Here is an 18,327-nt window from a genome sequence, read left to right on the forward strand (position 1 = left end):
CTTTAGATGGTCAGACATGATGGTTAGCCCAGCACGCTTGCTATGTGGCTAAAGTTCACCCCTTCTTCTGCTCTTCAGCTGAAAGACATGGCCCTGAGCGACAGTGCCAGCCTATGCCTGACGAGCATCATCCATCGGCTTGCGGCCCCAGACGTCAGTGAGGCGCAGTACCGAGAGGTCATTCAGCGCATCCTCTTGGAGAACCTGAGGAAAGGCCTCAAAAGTCCGACTGAGGTGGGGGAGTGTGATTGCATGGGCTGGTGCAGGGTGGGGGTGCAGGAGCCTTCATTTCAGGTGCTGCCACCTGCGCTGGCACCAGTGACACTCATCATTCAGTGCAGTTTTCTGTCAGTGTTTCAGGTTCCTTCATAAAAATTGGTATTTGAGGGGCAGCTAGGTGGCACAGAGCACCAGCATACTGTCCTTGCGTTACCCCTGCCTGGTGGTCACGTGTTGTGCTTGTGGAGCCTTCCCTTTCACTGGGCTGTGTGTGTGTGTGTGTCTGTGTCTGTGTCTGTGTGTGTCTGTGTGTGTGTGTCTGTGTGTGTGTGTCTGTGTGTGTGTCTGTGTGTGTCTGTGTCTGTGTGTCTGTGTATCTGTGTCTGTGTGTGTCTGTGTCTGTGTCTCTGTGTGTGTGTGATGGCACTTTGAGGGGCCATGTCCAGCAGTAGAACCATTGTAAATCATGATGCCTTGGACCTTTGGCAGTTTTTTATTTCAAGACTGCCCTCCAGAGAGATGCCCTAGGTGGGCAGTTCCTCCGCAGTTGATAAGCGCACCTGTTTGCCTCAGCCTCACTGGCCCTCGGTGTTCTGGTATTGCTTTTGCCACTGTGGGTCACCTAGTGCCTTTGTGTTGCTGTGATTTGTGTCTCTGATTGATTACATTAGTGAGATCTTGAGCATTTTTTCAAGTAATTATCAGTGATTTGCATTCCTTTCAAAATCAGCTGTTCATACTCTTTTACCTTTTATCCATCATGGAGTGGAGTGGCAGTTATATCTATATTTTAGACATCAAGGAATTTTTTCTGTTTTAAAAAGCAATGTTTGTTTTCACCCTCATTTAATATTTGCAGAGTATCCAGCAGGAATACACAACTTTACTTTCCTGTTTAATTCAAACCTTTCCAAACCATCCAGAATTTAAAGACTTGGTTCAACTTAGTGACTTCAGTGATCCTGAAATGGACTTTTTTGAGAACATGAAACACATTCAGGTAAGTACTGCCTCTGCTTTCCTCCCCTGTTAACACTAAGTGGTTCCCAAAGTATAGATTTCACTGGACCTCCTCTTACTTGTTGAGTAAGTACAAATAGCTACTTCCTAGCTCCACATCTGCATCCCCTCACAGGGATCTTGGGGTTTCAGCATCCCTTCTGAGCTCTCTTCCAGCTGCACATCTAGGCCCCGAGAATGCTGCTGGGGATGTGCTGTAAGGGCCGTGGGCTGTGGCATCTTGGGCTGGTGCAGCAGAAGGGCCTCGGGTGCACTCAGAGAGAGGAGTCCTGAACAGCCTTCTCAGTGTGGACGAGGCCTCCCCCTAACCCGGGATGGGAGTTGGAGAGTCTGCAGTGGGCACCCCTTTTTCCATGCGAGTTTCTCACCCATCTAATTAAACTTTCAACGTCTTTTTAGATCCACAGGAGAGCCAGAGCATTGAAGAAACTAGGCAAGCGTCTGACAGAGGGCAAGGTTGTTCTGTCTTCCAAATCTCTCCAGAATTATATCATGCCTTATGCCACAACACCAATTTTTGATGAGAAGATGCTTAAGGTAAGTGTTTATAAAGGAGAGAAAGCATCTGTCTGAGCCCCCTGAGTATCCCTTTAATGATTGGGCTGCTGCGTGTCTCTCACATAGACGCGCACAGAGGAGATGGAAGGTAGCATCAAGTTCAGTGATGTGACCAGGGTCACCTAACTGCCCTAAGAAGTGAGACTGCCCTCTGCTTCTCTGAAACATGTGAGGGTTGGACCCCACGATCCCAAAGGCCCTTCCAGCCCCCTTGTACGATCCTCTCACCGAGGTCTTCTGGCTTTTTCTGAAGCCCCTTGCTGCCTGTCTTTGGAGTCAGGCCAGGCAGAGTCGTTTGGTCATTGTGGAGGAGGGTTGAAGGAATACCAAAGATGCATGGAGATTTGAGCCTGCTGTTTTCCTCTCAATTTTGGGTGCTGGTTTTATAGTGTGTAGGGCTCACATTATCAAATGACATACAGTACCTGGCAAAGTGAGGCAGCAGGAGTGGAGATCAAAATACTAGAGATTCCTGAAGCTGAGGAATCTCAGGGGAAATCAGGGTTAGGAGCAGAATCTGTGCAGATTGTGAACCTTTCAGCCTTGAGGGCTGGGTAGGGAAGGATCCAGGGTCTTAACTTTCTGTCATGGACTCCTTTGGCCACCTGGTGAAGCCTATAGAGCTCCTTTAATGACGTTTTAAATGCATAAAATAAAGTAATTAGATTATAAGGAAACCAACCGTAGTAAAATACAGTTATCAGAATGTTTTAAAGCATGAGTTTCCAGACTTAGATCAAGAGCTCCTGGGCTAGAGGTTCCCCAGTTTTTTAGCTGTGTCATTAAAAAAAGTTGTATTTCTTTTCTGGATATTTAAAAATAGTTACCTGAACAAGCAGAGGGCAGCACGCAGTATTTCAGGTAGGCAAGACCGAATCAGCCTAATTAGGCTGATCATGAGTGGTAACTGAAGAGGAGACCCCAGACAGTACAGGCCTCCCTCCTTTAGGTGGTTCAGGGCTTGCTGCCTGGAGTCCACCGCAGCAGGAAACGTCTTCTGTAGCCCTGGTCTTGTCCTCATTGGGAGACCTTCTCCATATGACTGTACTTTGGATTGCCTTTCCTGTCTGGAGCACATTCATGCCCTCTACCCCCTCAGTCGTTAGATGAACTGGGAAGCTCAGAGGTGTTGGCGCAGTCCCCCCAGTACGTAAGCCTTTAGATTCCTAAATGCCTCGTGCTTCTGTCTCCTACCTCTGTGCCTTTGTCCAGGCAGTCCCCACAGCCCTGGAGTGTGCTCCCTGCCAACTTCTGCCTGTCTCTGAGAGTCCTCAGCTTCCCATGGGCCCACCTCCATAGCTACCTCCTGCTCCAGATCTTTGCTGACCCACTGAGCAGTTGGTGCTGCTTGCTCCCTCCCTCCCCACCCCCTTCCCCAAGGCAAGGATGCTTATCATCATTTGTCTTCAGTGCTGTGCCCTGCCAGTAGTGGGTGCTTAGCAAAGGATGGCTTATTGAGCCAACTCTGTTCTTGTTGGGTTTTGTAGCATGAAAACATAACGACGGCTTCCATGGAGCTGATTGGAGCTATCTGCAGGAACCTTTCCTGGCCAGGATACATGTATTACTTGAAATATTTCATTCACGTTTTACACACTGGACAGATCAATCAGAAGTTGGGTGTCAGGTATGGTTTTCATTACCAAAACCCATTTTTTAACGTTTTTCACTGACATCTTTTAGCAACTGAAATTTGTTATTCAGGGATTATAAACAATCAGTGTGTATTATGCATATTTAAGCCAAATACAAATAAACCCAGTAAAGTTTGAAGTTTGAACCTTGCCTCTTGATGTTGTGTTTTTAAAACAGCCAAGTAAACTTAATTACGCTAATAGCCCTACTGGTTTCTCTTTTTTGATAGCTTGTTAGTCACAGTATTAGAAGCTTTCCATTTTGACCATGAAACTCTTGAGAAGCAAATGGAAAAAATACAGAATGAAGAAAGTAAGTTTTTTTCTTTTACAACTTTTTAACCAAATATTCATGTTTCTTGTGATTGACTGTCATGTGTGGATCACTTATTCAGTTCCACAAACATTTATAGAGGTCTCAGATTTCACGTGGGGCAAGTCATTTCTCCACACCTCCCCCTCTGCCCACAGGTCTCACATTCCTCATCTTGTAAAATGAGGAGGTTGGATTAAATGACCACTAAGATCTCTTCCAGCCCTCAAGTCTATGATCCTGTGAATTCTAACTTTTACTAATTGTTGGCTATAGGCTGATTACTTAAATCCTTGACCGTCACTTTCCTCATCTTTCAGTGGGGATAATGATGCTAGCACCTTCCTGGGTCATGAGGGTTAAGTGAGATCATAATGGATGTGAAGCTTCTACAGCGTTGAGTGTTACCTAGTAAGGTGATGGTCACTATTATTATTGTCAGGGATTTTTAAGCCATAAGTGGACTCTAGAAATGGTCTGATCTGCACCTCTTATTTTGCAAATGAGGATACTGAGGTTCTGAGAACGTAAGCAACCCCCCCCCCCCCCAAATACATCTGTCAATAAACTGGGACTGAAATCCAGACCCTCTGACTCCTGATCCATCACCCTCTCCACTACACATTGTGGGCCTCTTCTGCTTTTTTGTAGAAATTGCTGCAGCTCTTGAAATTGGGCGGGTATACAAATATTTGGGAATTTTAGCTAATTTTCTCGTGTCCCTAAGGAAGTTCCTGTTGGGACATTTCATTATTCTCATTATTATATGACTAAGGGAGACGAGGAAGTGAGTTACCACTCAATGGGATGGTGGGAAGAGGCCCCAAGAGGGACGTGATGCTTGCCTAGGCCTGTGAATGCTGGCCCTGGGTGTCAGGCCTGTTTTCAGTGCCCTCCTGTGGGATCACATGGACCAACAGTAATGAGCCTGAGAAGTAGAAGGTATGGTCTTGGTCATCTTAAAGCCAGGGAAGTTTTAGTAAGGAGGATCTTTGGTATTTCCTTGCTGTGGGACCTTGGGGCAAGTCACTTAACCTCCATGGGTCTCAGTTTCCTCGTGTGTAGCATGGGAGGACTGGAAAAGATGTGTGTCCCCTGAGGCTCCTTTCCAGTTCGCTAGGATCCTTGAAGTCCCTTAAAGTCACTGTAGATATTACCTTCTCTGGGTCTCGGTTTCCTTGTCTGAAAAAGGAGGCTGCATCCCTCCCAGCTCTCCTTGACGAGATTTTCTTCAGGGAATGAGATCTTTTCTTAGGTCATTAAGACCCTCCAACTCCAGAGGACTCCCGTCTAAAACTGCCAGTTGCCACTGTGTTTTCTCTTTACGAGTGTAAGTCCCACTGTTCTCATACGTATCCTGCCTGGTTTATTTTTTCTGCCACTGTTTGTCTCTCTTTCTTGGATACAGATACCATGGAGGTGGATGTGCCAGCAGTGAATGAAACCATGGAATTAGATCACACCAGTGAGGAGGAGAAGGAGAAACAGGAAGATAAGAGGACGAGTTTGTCTGAGGCTGATGAGACCCTTCCGGGAGACCCAGCCCCAGAGCCAGAGGACGCGGCCCAGGTCTTTTCCGGCCTCCCCAAGAGCAAAGAGGAGCTGGAGAATTTGATCAAGCAGATTCACAAAACTGTCACCAGCAGTATCCTGCCCAAGCTTCACAAATGCCTCTCTGCCACGGTAATTCTTCTGAACGGGGGAGGTGGGTGAGGGCTGGGCTCTCACCAGGCACAGCAGCTCTCCTTATGTTCACACCCGAGCTTGCTAGACCCTCAGGGTCCTGACTTCAGCTAGGAGTCTGTTCTTGGCCAGTCTTTTTGCTAAATGTAGCTTTGTCTTTCTTAACGTGCTGGGACGGAGGAGCGCCTGAATCCCCATCACCATTCACAATTGTATTCCTCAGGATAGGATTTAGATGGGAAGCTGGAGGGGCTTGGAGACCCTTGGGTCATACATACAGATGTACCGGCATCCAGGGCTGTGGAGCCAGTCAGTGTCTCAGGGGGCTGCAGACCTGGTTGCTGCCCCCTCCACATCTAGTGCTCTGCTTGCTGTGCCTTTCTGCTCCTTGATAGGGGTTGTGGGGCTGTGCCATGGCCTCAGAAGGGACTTCCTATGATCTTTTCCCCTTTTGCTAATTATAGTATTCCTCACTTGGTGCTTCCTGCTGCCTCTGTAACTTAGGGCATCATTCTGTGATTCTGGTGACGTATCTTTGATTATCATCACGTGTAAGTCAGTGTTTGGCTCTGTTTATTGAAGGAAGCAAAGGTACCTTTGACACTCCAGGTGTCCATGCGGATGCTTTGGATGGTGGCAGCAGCGGGCATGGGTGGAATCCCAGACTTGGAGTGAGGATGTCCAGGGTTCACGTGTCGACTCAGATGGTCTTTGCCTTCCTGTGCAGCATGTCACTTCCCAGTGGCCCCAACAACTCTAAGGGCTAGGCAAATGGTGGATCTTAGGCTTAGAAGCTTTGGGTTTGGGGTATGATGCCCCTGAGGGTTCTCATGTTCGGGGTTTTAGGAAGCGATGAGGGGACTCTTTTGGTTTTTACTTTGTCCTCTACTTCTGAGAGATCTGGCAAGTCTTTGAACAGTTTTTGCTTGAGCTACAGACAGTTCCCAGCGTTTCTGTTTGGTCACAGTTTCCAGAAAACTGGATGATTGTCACCTGTTCTCCAGGTCTGGCTGTGGTTGCCAGTTCCTCATTCTTTTGTCCAGCCCTTTTTTGCAATTCTAGTCTGGACAGTGGGACCTCATGCCACTTCTCTTTGGTTTTCTTCATTGTTTTTTCAGTGGAGTCATCTTTCTGTATTTGCTGGGGGTCTGTGAGCAAAGCAGTGACCACACAGCCCTTCTCTTTACCATCTTGGCCAGACACATGACCTGATTGTGTTGTTAATGGTCCACTCCTTTCAGTGCCTGCCACAGAGGAGGCCCTTGAGAAATGCTGGATGAGTGTAAGGGAAGTGAATTGAGCCGTGGACCCTGGAAAGCACTCTCCCTTCCATCCTCTGGTGGTGTTGTTTCTAAGGTGCCATTGCCAGCCATTTAGGTTCTGTTTGAGTCTAACCTGAACTTTTCCTGCAGATGAAAAGGGAGGAAGAACACAAACTCATCAAGTCCAAGGTCGTCAATGACGAAGAGATTGTTCGGATCCCATTGGCCTTTGCCATGGTTAGACTCATGCAGTCCCTGCCCCAGGAAGTCATGGAAGCGAATCTGCCAAGGTGTGTAGGCCCAGAAATGAGCCTCCTGTCCTCAGACCATGGATGGGAAAAGAACCATCTTACCTAGATTATGATTATCCTTGATTGGATAGAGGAAAGCCTGGGTTCAAATTCAGCCCCATGACAGGTAATAACTATGTTCATGGGCAAGCCATTCACCTTTCTGAGGATCTGGGCAGCTTCCTAAGAGGTGGAGACTTTAGGATAGATGAAACACTTGAGGCTCAGAGAGTGTAAATAGTTTGCCTAGGTCACACAACCAGTAGGTGTTGGAGGCAATACTTGAACTCCTGTCTCCTCCCTCCAAGCACGTCAGCACCTCTGGATTGTAAGTAACGGAGCAGGTACAAATCTGCATCAGTTATTGGGGGAGGGGGCTGTCCTTGGGCATTCCCTACACTAATGGTATCACAGGTTCAATCAGAAAGACTGAACACCAGCAGTAATCCCAGAGGACCTACTTCATTCCCTGGGTCATGAAGTTCAAATGTAATGGCCTGTAAAGTGCCCTGGAAGCCTCAGCAGTCTGTGCAGATAATGATTGTTCTCCTTCTGGTAACAACTTGGGCCTTTTCTGGTCTTCCCAGCTGGTGGGGCCACTTTGTAGGTAGTTTGTGCTGCTCAGTGGATTGTGAGCCCTTGACGGCAGGGCCTGTTGTCTGTTTTTGACCAGCCTTGTCAGAGCTCCAGGCCTGTGTGGGGGAGGGGCTGCTCAGCTAAGGCTTCACTGGCCTTCTCCTTCCTTCTGCCTCATCCTCTTCGTCCTTGCCTTCAGACGTTAATGCTGCACGGGGAGGCATGGGTCACACCTGTTGGCACAAGGAAAGTCATTAAGTTTGATTCTGTTTATCTGATTGTTTTCTCTCATTTTTTTTTTGAACAGCATTTTGCTGAAAGTGTGCACCCTCCTCAGGAACAGAGCTCAGGAAATCCGTGATGTGGCACGCAACACCCTCACTAAAATAATCGAGACCCTGGGGGTGCGTTATCTGCAATACATTTTAAAGGAGTTACAGACCACCCTTGTTCGTGGATATCAGGTACAATGAACGGACTTTTAACGTTGAACGGGTGACTAAGAGGCAGCACCATGAATAGAGCATTGGGCCTAGACTGCACAAGACCCGAGTTCCAACCCAGCCTTCAACACTTAACTCACTGTGACCTTGGGCCGGTCACTTACCCTGTACCCTCAGTATCCTCAGCTGTAAAATAGAGATAATAAGAGCAGCTCTCTCACTGTGTAAGTTAGCTGTCGTTTTTATCATCATTAGTATTATTTTATGGTCTGTGCTCAGACAGATACTTTGTTAAGTTCTACAGAATTAAAGAAGGTGGAACCTAGGGAGTGTCCATAGTATGGTCACTGTCTCAGTAGAATTTAATAAAGGTAAACTGAGGCACAGAGGTCTGAGCTTAATCAGTTTATTAGCAGCATGACACTTGTTAACAAAGTGAATCATATGGCTCCCTCAGTTAGGCCACTGACCCAGAGGGGAGGACATGGTTCCTTTTCATAAGTCTCTACTAAACAGCAGAACTGAATAGGTGACTAAAATAATACAGCAGGTTATATGTTGGCAGCATCACAGGGCAGAGGACAGCATGGTTGGTTCCATTAGCAAGAGAGGGGCCAACACTCGGGTTAGACTAGCAAATCCCCTTTGGAGGAATGCTTTATGGGTGATTTATGGGACACCCATCTATGTCCTGAGGCCATTGAAGGTGGACCCAGATAAGCAACCTCTCTGACTCCTGGGAGAGGGATGAGCCCCTCAAGTGTACAAGGACAGGCAAAGATTGACAGTGTGTCTTGTGGAAATGTGTCTGCTCACCTTGTAGGCCTTCAATGATGACAAATAGGTGATATTCTTAGGAGCTGATGGTATGAGGGATAACAAGTTTCTTTTAACTAACAGAGGGGACCAAGAAATCCTCATTGTTTGAGTCCCCCTGCAAGATCAGACATGGTGGCCAGACTCCCTGGTGCCCACCTGCATCCCTCATGGAATCTCCATGTGACCAGACTTCTAACCTTAGTTCTTAGGCAGAGGGGCAAAGAAAAGCAGCGTGAGCAGTCACTCAGTACAGGGCAGTGATCCAGAGAAGGATCAGTTATGAAATGATTCAGAATCAATTGAATCTCTTCCTCCCCCATGTTCTCTGACTGCAGGGCCAGGTATTCTTTCCAGTGTTTCAGGGATAAACAGACCAGGTTTTCTGGTGTGCACAAAGCTCATCTCCCTCTTGATTAGAGTCTGAACAACTTGATTCTGAGTCCACAGGCCTGCTGGTCTGTCTGCCACAATGCAGGGGTTTCCCAGGATTTGCTGACTTTTCTCTAATGGCTTTTCCAGCAGAGCAGTAACCAACCGCTCTGTTTCCTGTCTCACGTCTCTCCAGGTTCATGTGCTCACATTCACTATTTACATCTTGCTGAAAGGTCTTGCAAGCAGCCTGAAAGTTGGAGAGTTGGATCCTTGCTTGGACATCATGATTGGGGTAAAAGCCTTTCACTTCTTAAATGGCTGTTGGGCTTTAAGATGAAGATTCAAGCTCAACCTAGCTATCATGCTGGCTTCTCTTATAGTTAAAGCTGAGGAAACACCCTCCTAAATGGGCAGAGGCTAGAGCTGGGTTGGGTCACCTCTTGGTCCCCAGGCCAGGAGGTTGTGATCGTAGCTTCAAGTCGTAAAACACTTTTAAAATAAGCTTAATAATAAATAGTAAGAAGTGCAACCAGATTTATAAACTGGAGGTGACGTTTAAAGGACTCTGTCCTTTAACAAGGCTTAAACATCTGCACATGGAGATTTCTTTGTTCCCTGGTCCCTTCCCAGGATTCTAGACAAGCAAACTCAGAGGAAGAGTTCCTGAATATAGGCCGGGGTGGGTGGATCATCTGCTCTTGAGGCCACTGCCTGTCCCCTGCTTGTCAGTGAACCTGGAGAGTCATTTTCATGACTGATATCCTATTAAGAGTCACCCTTTGGGCTGCTCCTCCTTGGCAGGCCTCAGCCTCACGTCACCAGGCTTTCTCTCCCACCAGATATTTAACCATGAGCTGTTTGGCAGCGTTGCTGAGGAGAAGGAGGTGAAGGGGATCATCTCCAAAGTCATGGAGGCCCGGCGAAGCAAAAGCTACGATTCTTATGAAATCCTTGGCAAGTTCGTTGGGAAGGATCAGGTCACTAAGCTCATCCTTCCCCTGAAAGAGGTGAGGCCTCCAAACACCCCCATCTGTGCTCAGTATCTTTGGTAACTGCCCCTAGCTCCCAGTACCAGCTCTTAGGATCAAGAGGACCCTTTGACAGGATCCAATCATGAATTTAGGGCTAGAAGGAACCTTAGAGTCCTCGGATGCAAAAGAGGAAACTGAGGCCCAGAGTCTTAAAGCTAGCCAGTGCCTGTAGAGAGATGTGAATTCAGCTTTAACTGGCCCTATTCGCTACGCCACCCTGCAAGCTCTAAGGTCATTTAGTGCAGATGTTTCCTTTTATGTAGGCTCCTAAGAGGTCCTGGAATCATAGAGATAGAGTGAGAAGGGACCTCTGGGTTTAGTTAGTTCAACCCTCTCATTTTTTAGAGAAGAAAGGGGCTTAGAAACAGAGTTTGGATCCCAGCCCTGGTCCTCTGACCCTCAGACCAGCACTCATCCAGACCTTATCCCCCACTAAAGCAGAGAAGGTCCATCGTGTGTGCCTGACCCAAGTTGGGTGCAAGCTCTGCTATCAGTGGATGGACAGCGAGCACAGGCCCGGGTGAGAGGCAGATAGCAGGAGCGAGCCCTTTGAGAGGAAGGAAATGCAGTGGATGAAGTGAAGTGTCTGTCCTCAGGGTGGGGAGAGAGGAGCCTCTGAGGTCAAGCGTTGGGGCACAGCTCAGCCAGTCTTGCAGCCTCTGGTCATCTCTTGTGAGGGGCCGGCTGGCTGGTGGTGGAGGCACCCACCATGACCCCTAGAGAGGAAGCCCCTTCCACCTTACCATCCTTGAGTGTGGCCTTGATTCTCCTGCCACAGAGTCCACGTCTGCCTCACAGCCTTTGTCCCATTTGTGCCCCTTCTCCCTAGCACTTGGACAGTCGCACATGGAGACTTTTTTTATCTCAGCAAAAGCATTTTGCTCATTTCATGTTGTGGTTGGGGTTTTTCCCCTTTCCTCAGAAGGAGGAGCAGATTTTGAAGAACCTGGGTTTTCAGATTCAGAGCTCTTGGGCCTTGCTGTCGCTGGAGCCTGCCAGCCTTCGGCCTCCTCTGCCCTCTTACTGAGGTGGGAAGGACCTCGAGGGGGTGCTTCACTTGGCATTCCTGATGATACGATCTCTCCCTAATTAGTATTATTAGTACTGCTACCACTGACATTAGAAACTGATCACTTGGCTGATACTGCTCTCGAGATGCAAAGGGAAGGAGCGCTGGTTCTGGTGCCGGCTGCTGCTTCCAGGCTGGTTTCATGCCTTGGGGAACTGGAGAGGGCTGGGTGTTTGTCCACCAAGGGCAGCGTCCTGCATAGGCTCCTCTGGGGGTTTCCCACCTCTGATGTTGTTGATTGTCACAGAATCTAGACGTCTCTAGCCTGTCTGTTCAAGTACAGAGGATTCTGGGTTGGGGGATGGTGGGCTCAGAAAAGGAGGGAGTATCAGTCAGGCAGAGAGTAAGGAGCACGATGGGGTAGAGATAGCCTGGAGAAAGGCTGGGCCACATACGTATTTCTTGTAGTGTGGGATCAGGGGATGACTTGTGTGTCGAAATTTCCTCTGTTGGTAAAGATCTGATGTAGGTCCCAAGTGACTGAACCCCTTCATGCTGCCGGGTTTTGGTTTAAATGGGTGGCCTTGTGTGTCCCTCCCAGCTCATGGTCTCAGAGGTGTCTGGGGACCAGCTGGTCTTTCTGCTGCCAAGGCTGGCCCCCTGGCTCCTGTTCCGTGGTGGCTTTCCCAGCATGCATACTGCGACTGCCAGTCACACGGGACAAGGAGATAGTCACTTTCTCTGCTTGTTCATGGGTGTAGTTAATAAAGGTTTGTGAAGAAGCAATTAAGTGACTAGAACTGGTTTTGTGCCTAAGAAGGAACATTCATTCATTGGAGGAAAGACCATGAAAAAACAGAAGATGCTGTTTTATTGCTTTAAATAATATTCAGAGCTTATTGGTCTGTCATGGAGGAGGGATTTGACCTGACCAAAGCCACTGCCTGTAGGCTCCCCATCCCTGGAGGCTTTTCCCAGTGGCTTTGAACGCTGTAAATGAACTCCTCCTTGTTCAAGATACATGGCCAGAGATCTCTTCCAGCATGCCCAGTCAGTAGTATCCTGTGGTGGGGACCCTGCAGCATCCAGGCAAGAGTGTTGTGGGCTGACTGACCCGCTGGGCATCTCACCATCGACCACTTTCCCTGTTTTCATCTTTGCTAATGCAGCATTTCACATTTCCCGCAGATTTTACAGAGCACCACCAGCCTGAAGCTGGCACGGAAAGTGCACGAAGCCTTACGCCGCATCATAGAAGGCCTAATTGCAAATGAAGAAATGACCGCCGAGTCCATCCTGCTGCTCAGCTATGGACTGATCAGTGAAAACCTGCCTCTGTTAACAGAAAAGGAAAAGTAAGTCTGGAGGAGGCCCTTCTGAAAAGCCAGCTGAAGAGTATTTCCTCTGATGAAGCAAAAACGATTGCTTCTTAGAGGGCAAAATAACAGAGCAGTGGACACCTCACCTGGTGAAAGAAAGCATTGGTGGCTGTCTTGGGTTTTTCACATCATCGTGGTTCTCCTCGTTATGTCTCCCTTCCCCCTTGCAGAGCCCGCCCCCACAACCAAAGTGAGGAGATCCACATAGATTGTTTGCCTTGTTTAATTTGATTAGAAATTTCCCCACAGAACTGTGTTCCTTAATGCTACTGTGAAGTTTGTTCGTGGTTCTGCTAAATGGGACACCTTGTAAAATTTTCTTTCTGAAATTCATGAAATACTTAGGACACCACATAGCTTGTCTCAGCAGGTTAGAAGAGCCTGACTCTGCCGGCTGAGGACCTGGGTTCAGATCCCACTCCCATTGTGTGCTCCCTGTGGGCCATGCATGGGAAGGTTCCTTCATCGAGTCTATGCCTCAGTTTCTTCGAATATATTTGTCTTGTATTTTGAACTTAAACACCCCAAAAATCCATTTCCACGTGCCCAGCAGAGCACCCAAAAAGGAGCTGTGTATGAAAGCACCATCTCCTTTCCTTACCCCCAGCATTTCCTCTTCTAGGGGATGGAGCTGATGGTTTCAGAGGTACCTTCTGCCCCTGGGTGATCCTGAGGATCTCTGATCTGGTGATCTCGAGGGATCATTTAGAATTTGTTGCATTTGTGCATTGTGCATTTTTCTCTGGGTTTGTTATCTTAGTGAAATACCTATTTTCAGAAATGGAAGAAAGTGAAAAGCATTGACCTATGGTTTTAAATTGGTTGGGAGGGGCTCTGAACAACCCAGTGCCTCTCCTAATTGTCATGACAGCACCTTTGATAGGAAGCTGGGCCCAGTTCCTTAAAGGAGGGAGGGAGACCAGTGAGCAGACTGATGCTCGACTCTCCTGCCTGCCTGATGCCAGGGCCTTAGAGCCTGGCTTACTGAGCATGTTCTCCCCTTTCTTCATTCTCTCCTTGGTTGTGCCTCTGTAGGAGCCAAGCTGAGCCTCCTCCCGATCCTCGCCTGCCACCACAGAGCTGTCTCCTGCTCCCACCCACCCCGGCTCGGGGAGGGCAGAAAGCTGCTGTGAACCGAAGGACCAACATGCATATATTCGTCGAATCTGGGCTCCGGGTAAGTGCTCCTGCCCAGGGGAGGTGTCCTGCAGGCCGGGGGTCTGTGCACACCCCCTCCCACCTGCTGCTTGATCTCATTGACACAGCATTTCTTAAAGCAGGAACAGGGGCTAGGCTGCTAGGTGGCATTTTCTCAACAATAAGCTTTACTCATAGCTGTGGTTTTCCCAGGAGTCTATCCTTTCTCCCCCACCTCAGAGCCAGCTCCTCAAATAGAGGGCTGCCTGGTTTGACCAGCAGTGTTTCACTCCTCCCTCCAGGGCCCCAGTGGCAGGATGTGTAGGGACCCTCACCAAGGTTTGTCCTCCTCAGCCCTGTGGCTCTTCCTAAACCAGGGCCTCTTCTTCCCTTAGCTGTTGCACATGAGCCTGAAGCGGTCAAAGGTCAACTCTTCTGATGAGCATGTGCTTGAGATGCTGGACCCATTCACGCAGCTGCTCATTGATTGCCTTAAGTCCAGGGATGCCAAGGTGAGGCTGACTTGAGATCCCCACTACTCATGGATTGCCTTTAGTCCAGGGATGCCAAAGTGAGATTGAGTTGAGATCCCCACAGGGGTTCTAGGGTCAGAGATCCAGAGCCAAAGAAACCTTAGAGGCTACCTGGAAACTGAGGCTGGGTACCGCAGGAGTGAGTGGCTGAAGTGGCTGCCTTCCCAAGGAGCATTTAGGTGGTGATCAAAGTGCTCCTTCAGTAGCAGGAGGTATGGGGAATGCTGGACTCTGCTGTGGCTACAGATGTTTGTCGCACACTTTCCTATGCATTTCCACTGCTGTTGCAGGATAGTGATATGTATGCTTACGGTAAGATTGGGGTGAATTGAGACAAAAGAGATCCAAGGAGCTGCCCCATGACTTCAGGACCCCCAAGGCCAGGAGGCCTTCTGAGACAGGGGTCCTGATCTGGCATTGGAGAATTGACAGCTGCATGAGTGGTCTGAGCAAATTGAAGGGAGGGAGAGATACCTTACCCATGGTCCTGCAGGAAGGCTGACCACAGGGACATCCGTGGAAGGAGGAGCAGCCCTGACAGAAGGCCATTCTTCCAGAAATGTTTCCCGGGTCCTGATAGGTCAGCAGGATTGCTGGGTTCTTAGGACACAGCAAAGTCCTCAGGGTCAGTGTTGTAAAGGTGCCACCCTGACTGGCCCCTGGCTTCCCTGCAAGGTAGACTTCAGTGGTGACACAGTAAATGAGCCCTCTCCTTGACTGGCCTGTGGATGAGGAGCATTTGGGACCCTCCACAGCAAGGGGTGGAGGGGCAGGGGCTTCCTCTCTAGGCTGTCATTACACAGAAGTCACTTAATAAGGGGATTGTGGTGACCCCTGAGTTAGTGCATCTTTCTCTCCCTAAAATATCAGCTTCCTGCCAGTGGGAGCCACACACACCTGGCATGTTTATTGGCAGAGGAGGCACCCGGACCTGTGATTGCATCTTTAGAGGGAGCTAGGTCTCTCGTCTGTACCCCAAACTCTTGAGGCTGCCCAGGGCACTGAGAGGTGTGTGAACTGCCCTGGCCCCCGCATAGGGAACTTGGGCCCAGGCCCTGCCCAGTCCAAGGCATGTCTCTCTCCTCTCCTTGGGGACCCCTGGGTCTGTGCTTCCCTCCAACTGATTTTTGTCTCCAGGTCATCACAGGTGCTTTGCAGTCTCTCATCTGGGTGCTGAAGTTCCCCCTGCCTTCCATTGCCAAGAGCTCGGAGAATCTTACGAAGCAGCTCTTTCTCCTGCTCAAAGACTACGCCCGTCTTGGGGCTGCCAAAGGCCAGAACTTCCACCTGGTTGTCAGCTGTTTCAAGGTGAGGGGCATAAAAACCCCGAGAGGGTGGGAGCCAGCAGGGTCTGTGCTGTTCAAGGAAGGGATATTTGGCCACTCGACCTCTGCAGAAGGAGAGCAGAGAAAACAGGATTTTGTCTAATCTCTGTGTATGATCCTCAGGTTGAGCAGTTCATCTTGACCACTTTGCTCTGACCTTCTCTGGGGTCTTAGCAAAGGCTTACCACCTACTTGCATCTTCCCTTATCTGAAAACTGTTTTTTTGGTAGTTGTGCTGGGCCCTGACTTGCCATCCAGTAGCACTGGCATGGCTGCTGCTTCTTGCAAGTGACTCACCATCACCCGATAGGATGTCTTTATTGGTGTCGTAATTCAAATGCCGCCTCCTTCCCACACCCCCCTATCTGTTCCATGTAGGCATGGTCTTTATTTCTGTGTTGTTTGAGTTCTCTGACAGGGATGGACTCTGCCTCTCTCTGTGTGCCCAGTTTAGCACAAATGCTTGTCACCAGATTAATTTGTGAGGCGTGCTGTTAATCCTGGTGCAATTGTGTTTTACTTTTCAGTGTGTGACCATCCTCGTGAAGAAAGTCAAGTCCTACAAGATCTCGGAGAAGCAGCTCCAAGTCCTGCTAGCCTATGCGGAGGAGGACATCTATGACTCATCTCGCCAGGCCACAGCGTTCGGTCTCCTGAAGGTGTGCAGGCCCCAAGAACTCTGGCTCCGGGCACCAGGGAATTCATGTTTTAGGGTGATGGGGAAATCTTTCATCTTGGCTAGATGTTTAATGCTTGGACAGACTTTGTAGTTGACATAGATTTCCACTTCTTAGATTAGCTTTTTGAGCAGCTTAAGAGATTTGGGAAACTGGTCAATTTGGGAAACTGGTCACCTCTAACTGTCTTGTGCTTTGGTCTGCTCTGATCCCTCTCGCCAGATTGGAAGCTCAAAGAGAGGAGGCACTCTGTCTCATCTAAACATGTAACTCACTCACAGATCATGGCAGGCCCATGGATCAAGGAAGACCCATGGTCTTCCTTCCCTGCTATCCATATTTCTAACAGCGTAGTAAAGTCTGGTGCCATTCACATACCTCAATCTGTTTGGTCATGTCCCAGTGGATGAGCATCTGCTTTGTTCCCGGTTCTTTGCTGACACTCTAAAGTGTTGCTGTAAATACTTGGGGCACATTGGGTCATTTTTTCTACCTTTGATCTCCTTGAGATAGATGCCTGTTTGTGGAATTTCCAGGTCAGAAGTAGTGGACATTTTGGTCATCCTATTAGCGTAATGCTAGGTAATCATATGAATTGTTCAGTAAAACTAAGTTACATTTTTCTTCTGTTATCTTATTGAAACAGATGCCATCTTACATTGTGTAGGATTTTGTAAATGAGTCTAGAACATAAACGTTTGGGCTGTGGAGTTGCAGATGAAATGCACCTGTTCTGTTGTGTTTTAGGCCATTTTATCAAGAAAACTGATGGTCCCCGAAATTGATGATGTCATGAAGAAAGTCTCCCAGTTTGCAATTACTGGACAAAGTGAACCAGTCAGAGTCCAGTGTAGACAGGTTTGTTCTGAAGGGTCCTTTCCATTTGTTCTTGGTTTGGGGTGATATTTTGTTAGAGAAGTAACCAAAGTATTACCTGACGACAGTGGGAACATGCATCAGCCTGTTCACTTCCCACCCAGCAGGGTGGTTCCTAAATAATTAGAGTGTCTCTTAGATGATGAGGAGAACCTTGTACATTGACCTTGTACAGGCACGAGTGTGTAAGATTGAGTGAGAATGGGAAGCTGCTTTTTCATTCTCGAGAACACTCATCAGTGCCTACATTGGTGAAAGACCCTTAAATGGATTGATAGTATGACTCTCCAGATGAGAGGGAAGGGAGACAGGGACAGCCTGTATCTCTGACAGAATTGTCTTGGCTACATTAACAAGAGGGAACAGAGAGGAGATAGAGCTCAGAGCCACAGGAAGCTCAGTCACTATGACTAAGGCACCAAAGGAGAAACAAAGATTCCCTGGGTCGGGGGCAGACGTTCAGATAAGTGAAAGAAGAGATTTGTGTAAGAGAAAGGAGAAACTTAGCTGTGGATTGGATGGCCAGCCAGCAGCCTTCTGCTGAAGCAGACCATGGCTCCCCCATCCCTTAGCCCAGGAAAGATCCTCCTTCACTGCCCTGCCCTGTTCTCAACCATATATATGGGCCCAGGCTCAGGGTGGCAGGGGTCAGAGGGTGATCATTGCTGGGTCTCTACACTGCAGGTCCTCTCTGTGCCAAGACTGGAGTAGGACATGTATATGGGGAGGAACTAATACCTATTTTTCTTTATTTTTTTCCCCAGGTTTATCTGAAATACATTCTTGACTACCCTATTGGTTCCAAACTGAAATCCAACTTGGAGTTCATGCTGGCTCAGCTGAAGTAAGTTAGAGCAGAGACCTGGAACAAGGCTGCAACTGCTGGGAAGACCTTGGGGTCCTCACTCTGGAGTCATAAGGCCCCCAGGAACCACCCAGTCCAGTCCCCTCCTTTTATGGAGGATGCTATGAAAGAAAATACTTGCCCAGGGCCGCTTAGAAATTGGCCTCCAGGATGCATTTGAAGCCCAGGTCCTCTGACCCCAGAATGAGTGAGGCTCTTTCCACTGGACCAGTGGGCTTCCATCCAAGTGATCCATCCTTTTGAAAAAGGGCAAGAGTGCAAGGTTTTATAAATCTCCAAGGAGATGTCCTTTTCTACTTGACTTTC

At 48.5% G+C, this 18,327-nt stretch overlaps 1 protein-coding gene across 1 annotated transcript in view; it reads left to right on the forward strand.

Annotated features, from left to right (window-relative positions):
• UTP20 (UTP20 small subunit processome component) overlaps positions 1–18,327 on the forward strand; it is a 95,669-nt gene that overhangs the window by 69,311 nt on the left and 8,031 nt on the right. The window contains exons 36-52 of the mRNA XM_072655707.1: positions 79–234; positions 1,079–1,219; positions 1,639–1,776; positions 3,285–3,424; positions 3,662–3,744; positions 5,153–5,427; positions 6,840–6,979; positions 7,863–8,019; positions 9,383–9,481; positions 10,029–10,196; positions 12,418–12,584; positions 13,644–13,785; positions 14,141–14,257; positions 15,416–15,586; positions 16,131–16,262; positions 17,028–17,138; positions 17,921–18,000. Of these exons, the coding sequence (XP_072511808.1) occupies positions 79–234; positions 1,079–1,219; positions 1,639–1,776; positions 3,285–3,424; positions 3,662–3,744; positions 5,153–5,427; positions 6,840–6,979; positions 7,863–8,019; positions 9,383–9,481; positions 10,029–10,196; positions 12,418–12,584; positions 13,644–13,785; positions 14,141–14,257; positions 15,416–15,586; positions 16,131–16,262; positions 17,028–17,138; positions 17,921–18,000 (2,417 nt within the window). The remainder of the gene's footprint in view (positions 1–78; positions 235–1,078; positions 1,220–1,638; positions 1,777–3,284; positions 3,425–3,661; positions 3,745–5,152; positions 5,428–6,839; positions 6,980–7,862; positions 8,020–9,382; positions 9,482–10,028; positions 10,197–12,417; positions 12,585–13,643; positions 13,786–14,140; positions 14,258–15,415; positions 15,587–16,130; positions 16,263–17,027; positions 17,139–17,920; positions 18,001–18,327) is intronic.

The sequence above is a fragment of the Notamacropus eugenii genome, chromosome 3 (assembly GCF_028372415.1).
Source record: "Notamacropus eugenii isolate mMacEug1 chromosome 3, mMacEug1.pri_v2, whole genome shotgun sequence".
In the NCBI taxonomy this organism is placed as follows: domain Eukaryota; kingdom Metazoa; phylum Chordata; class Mammalia; order Diprotodontia; family Macropodidae; genus Notamacropus; species Notamacropus eugenii.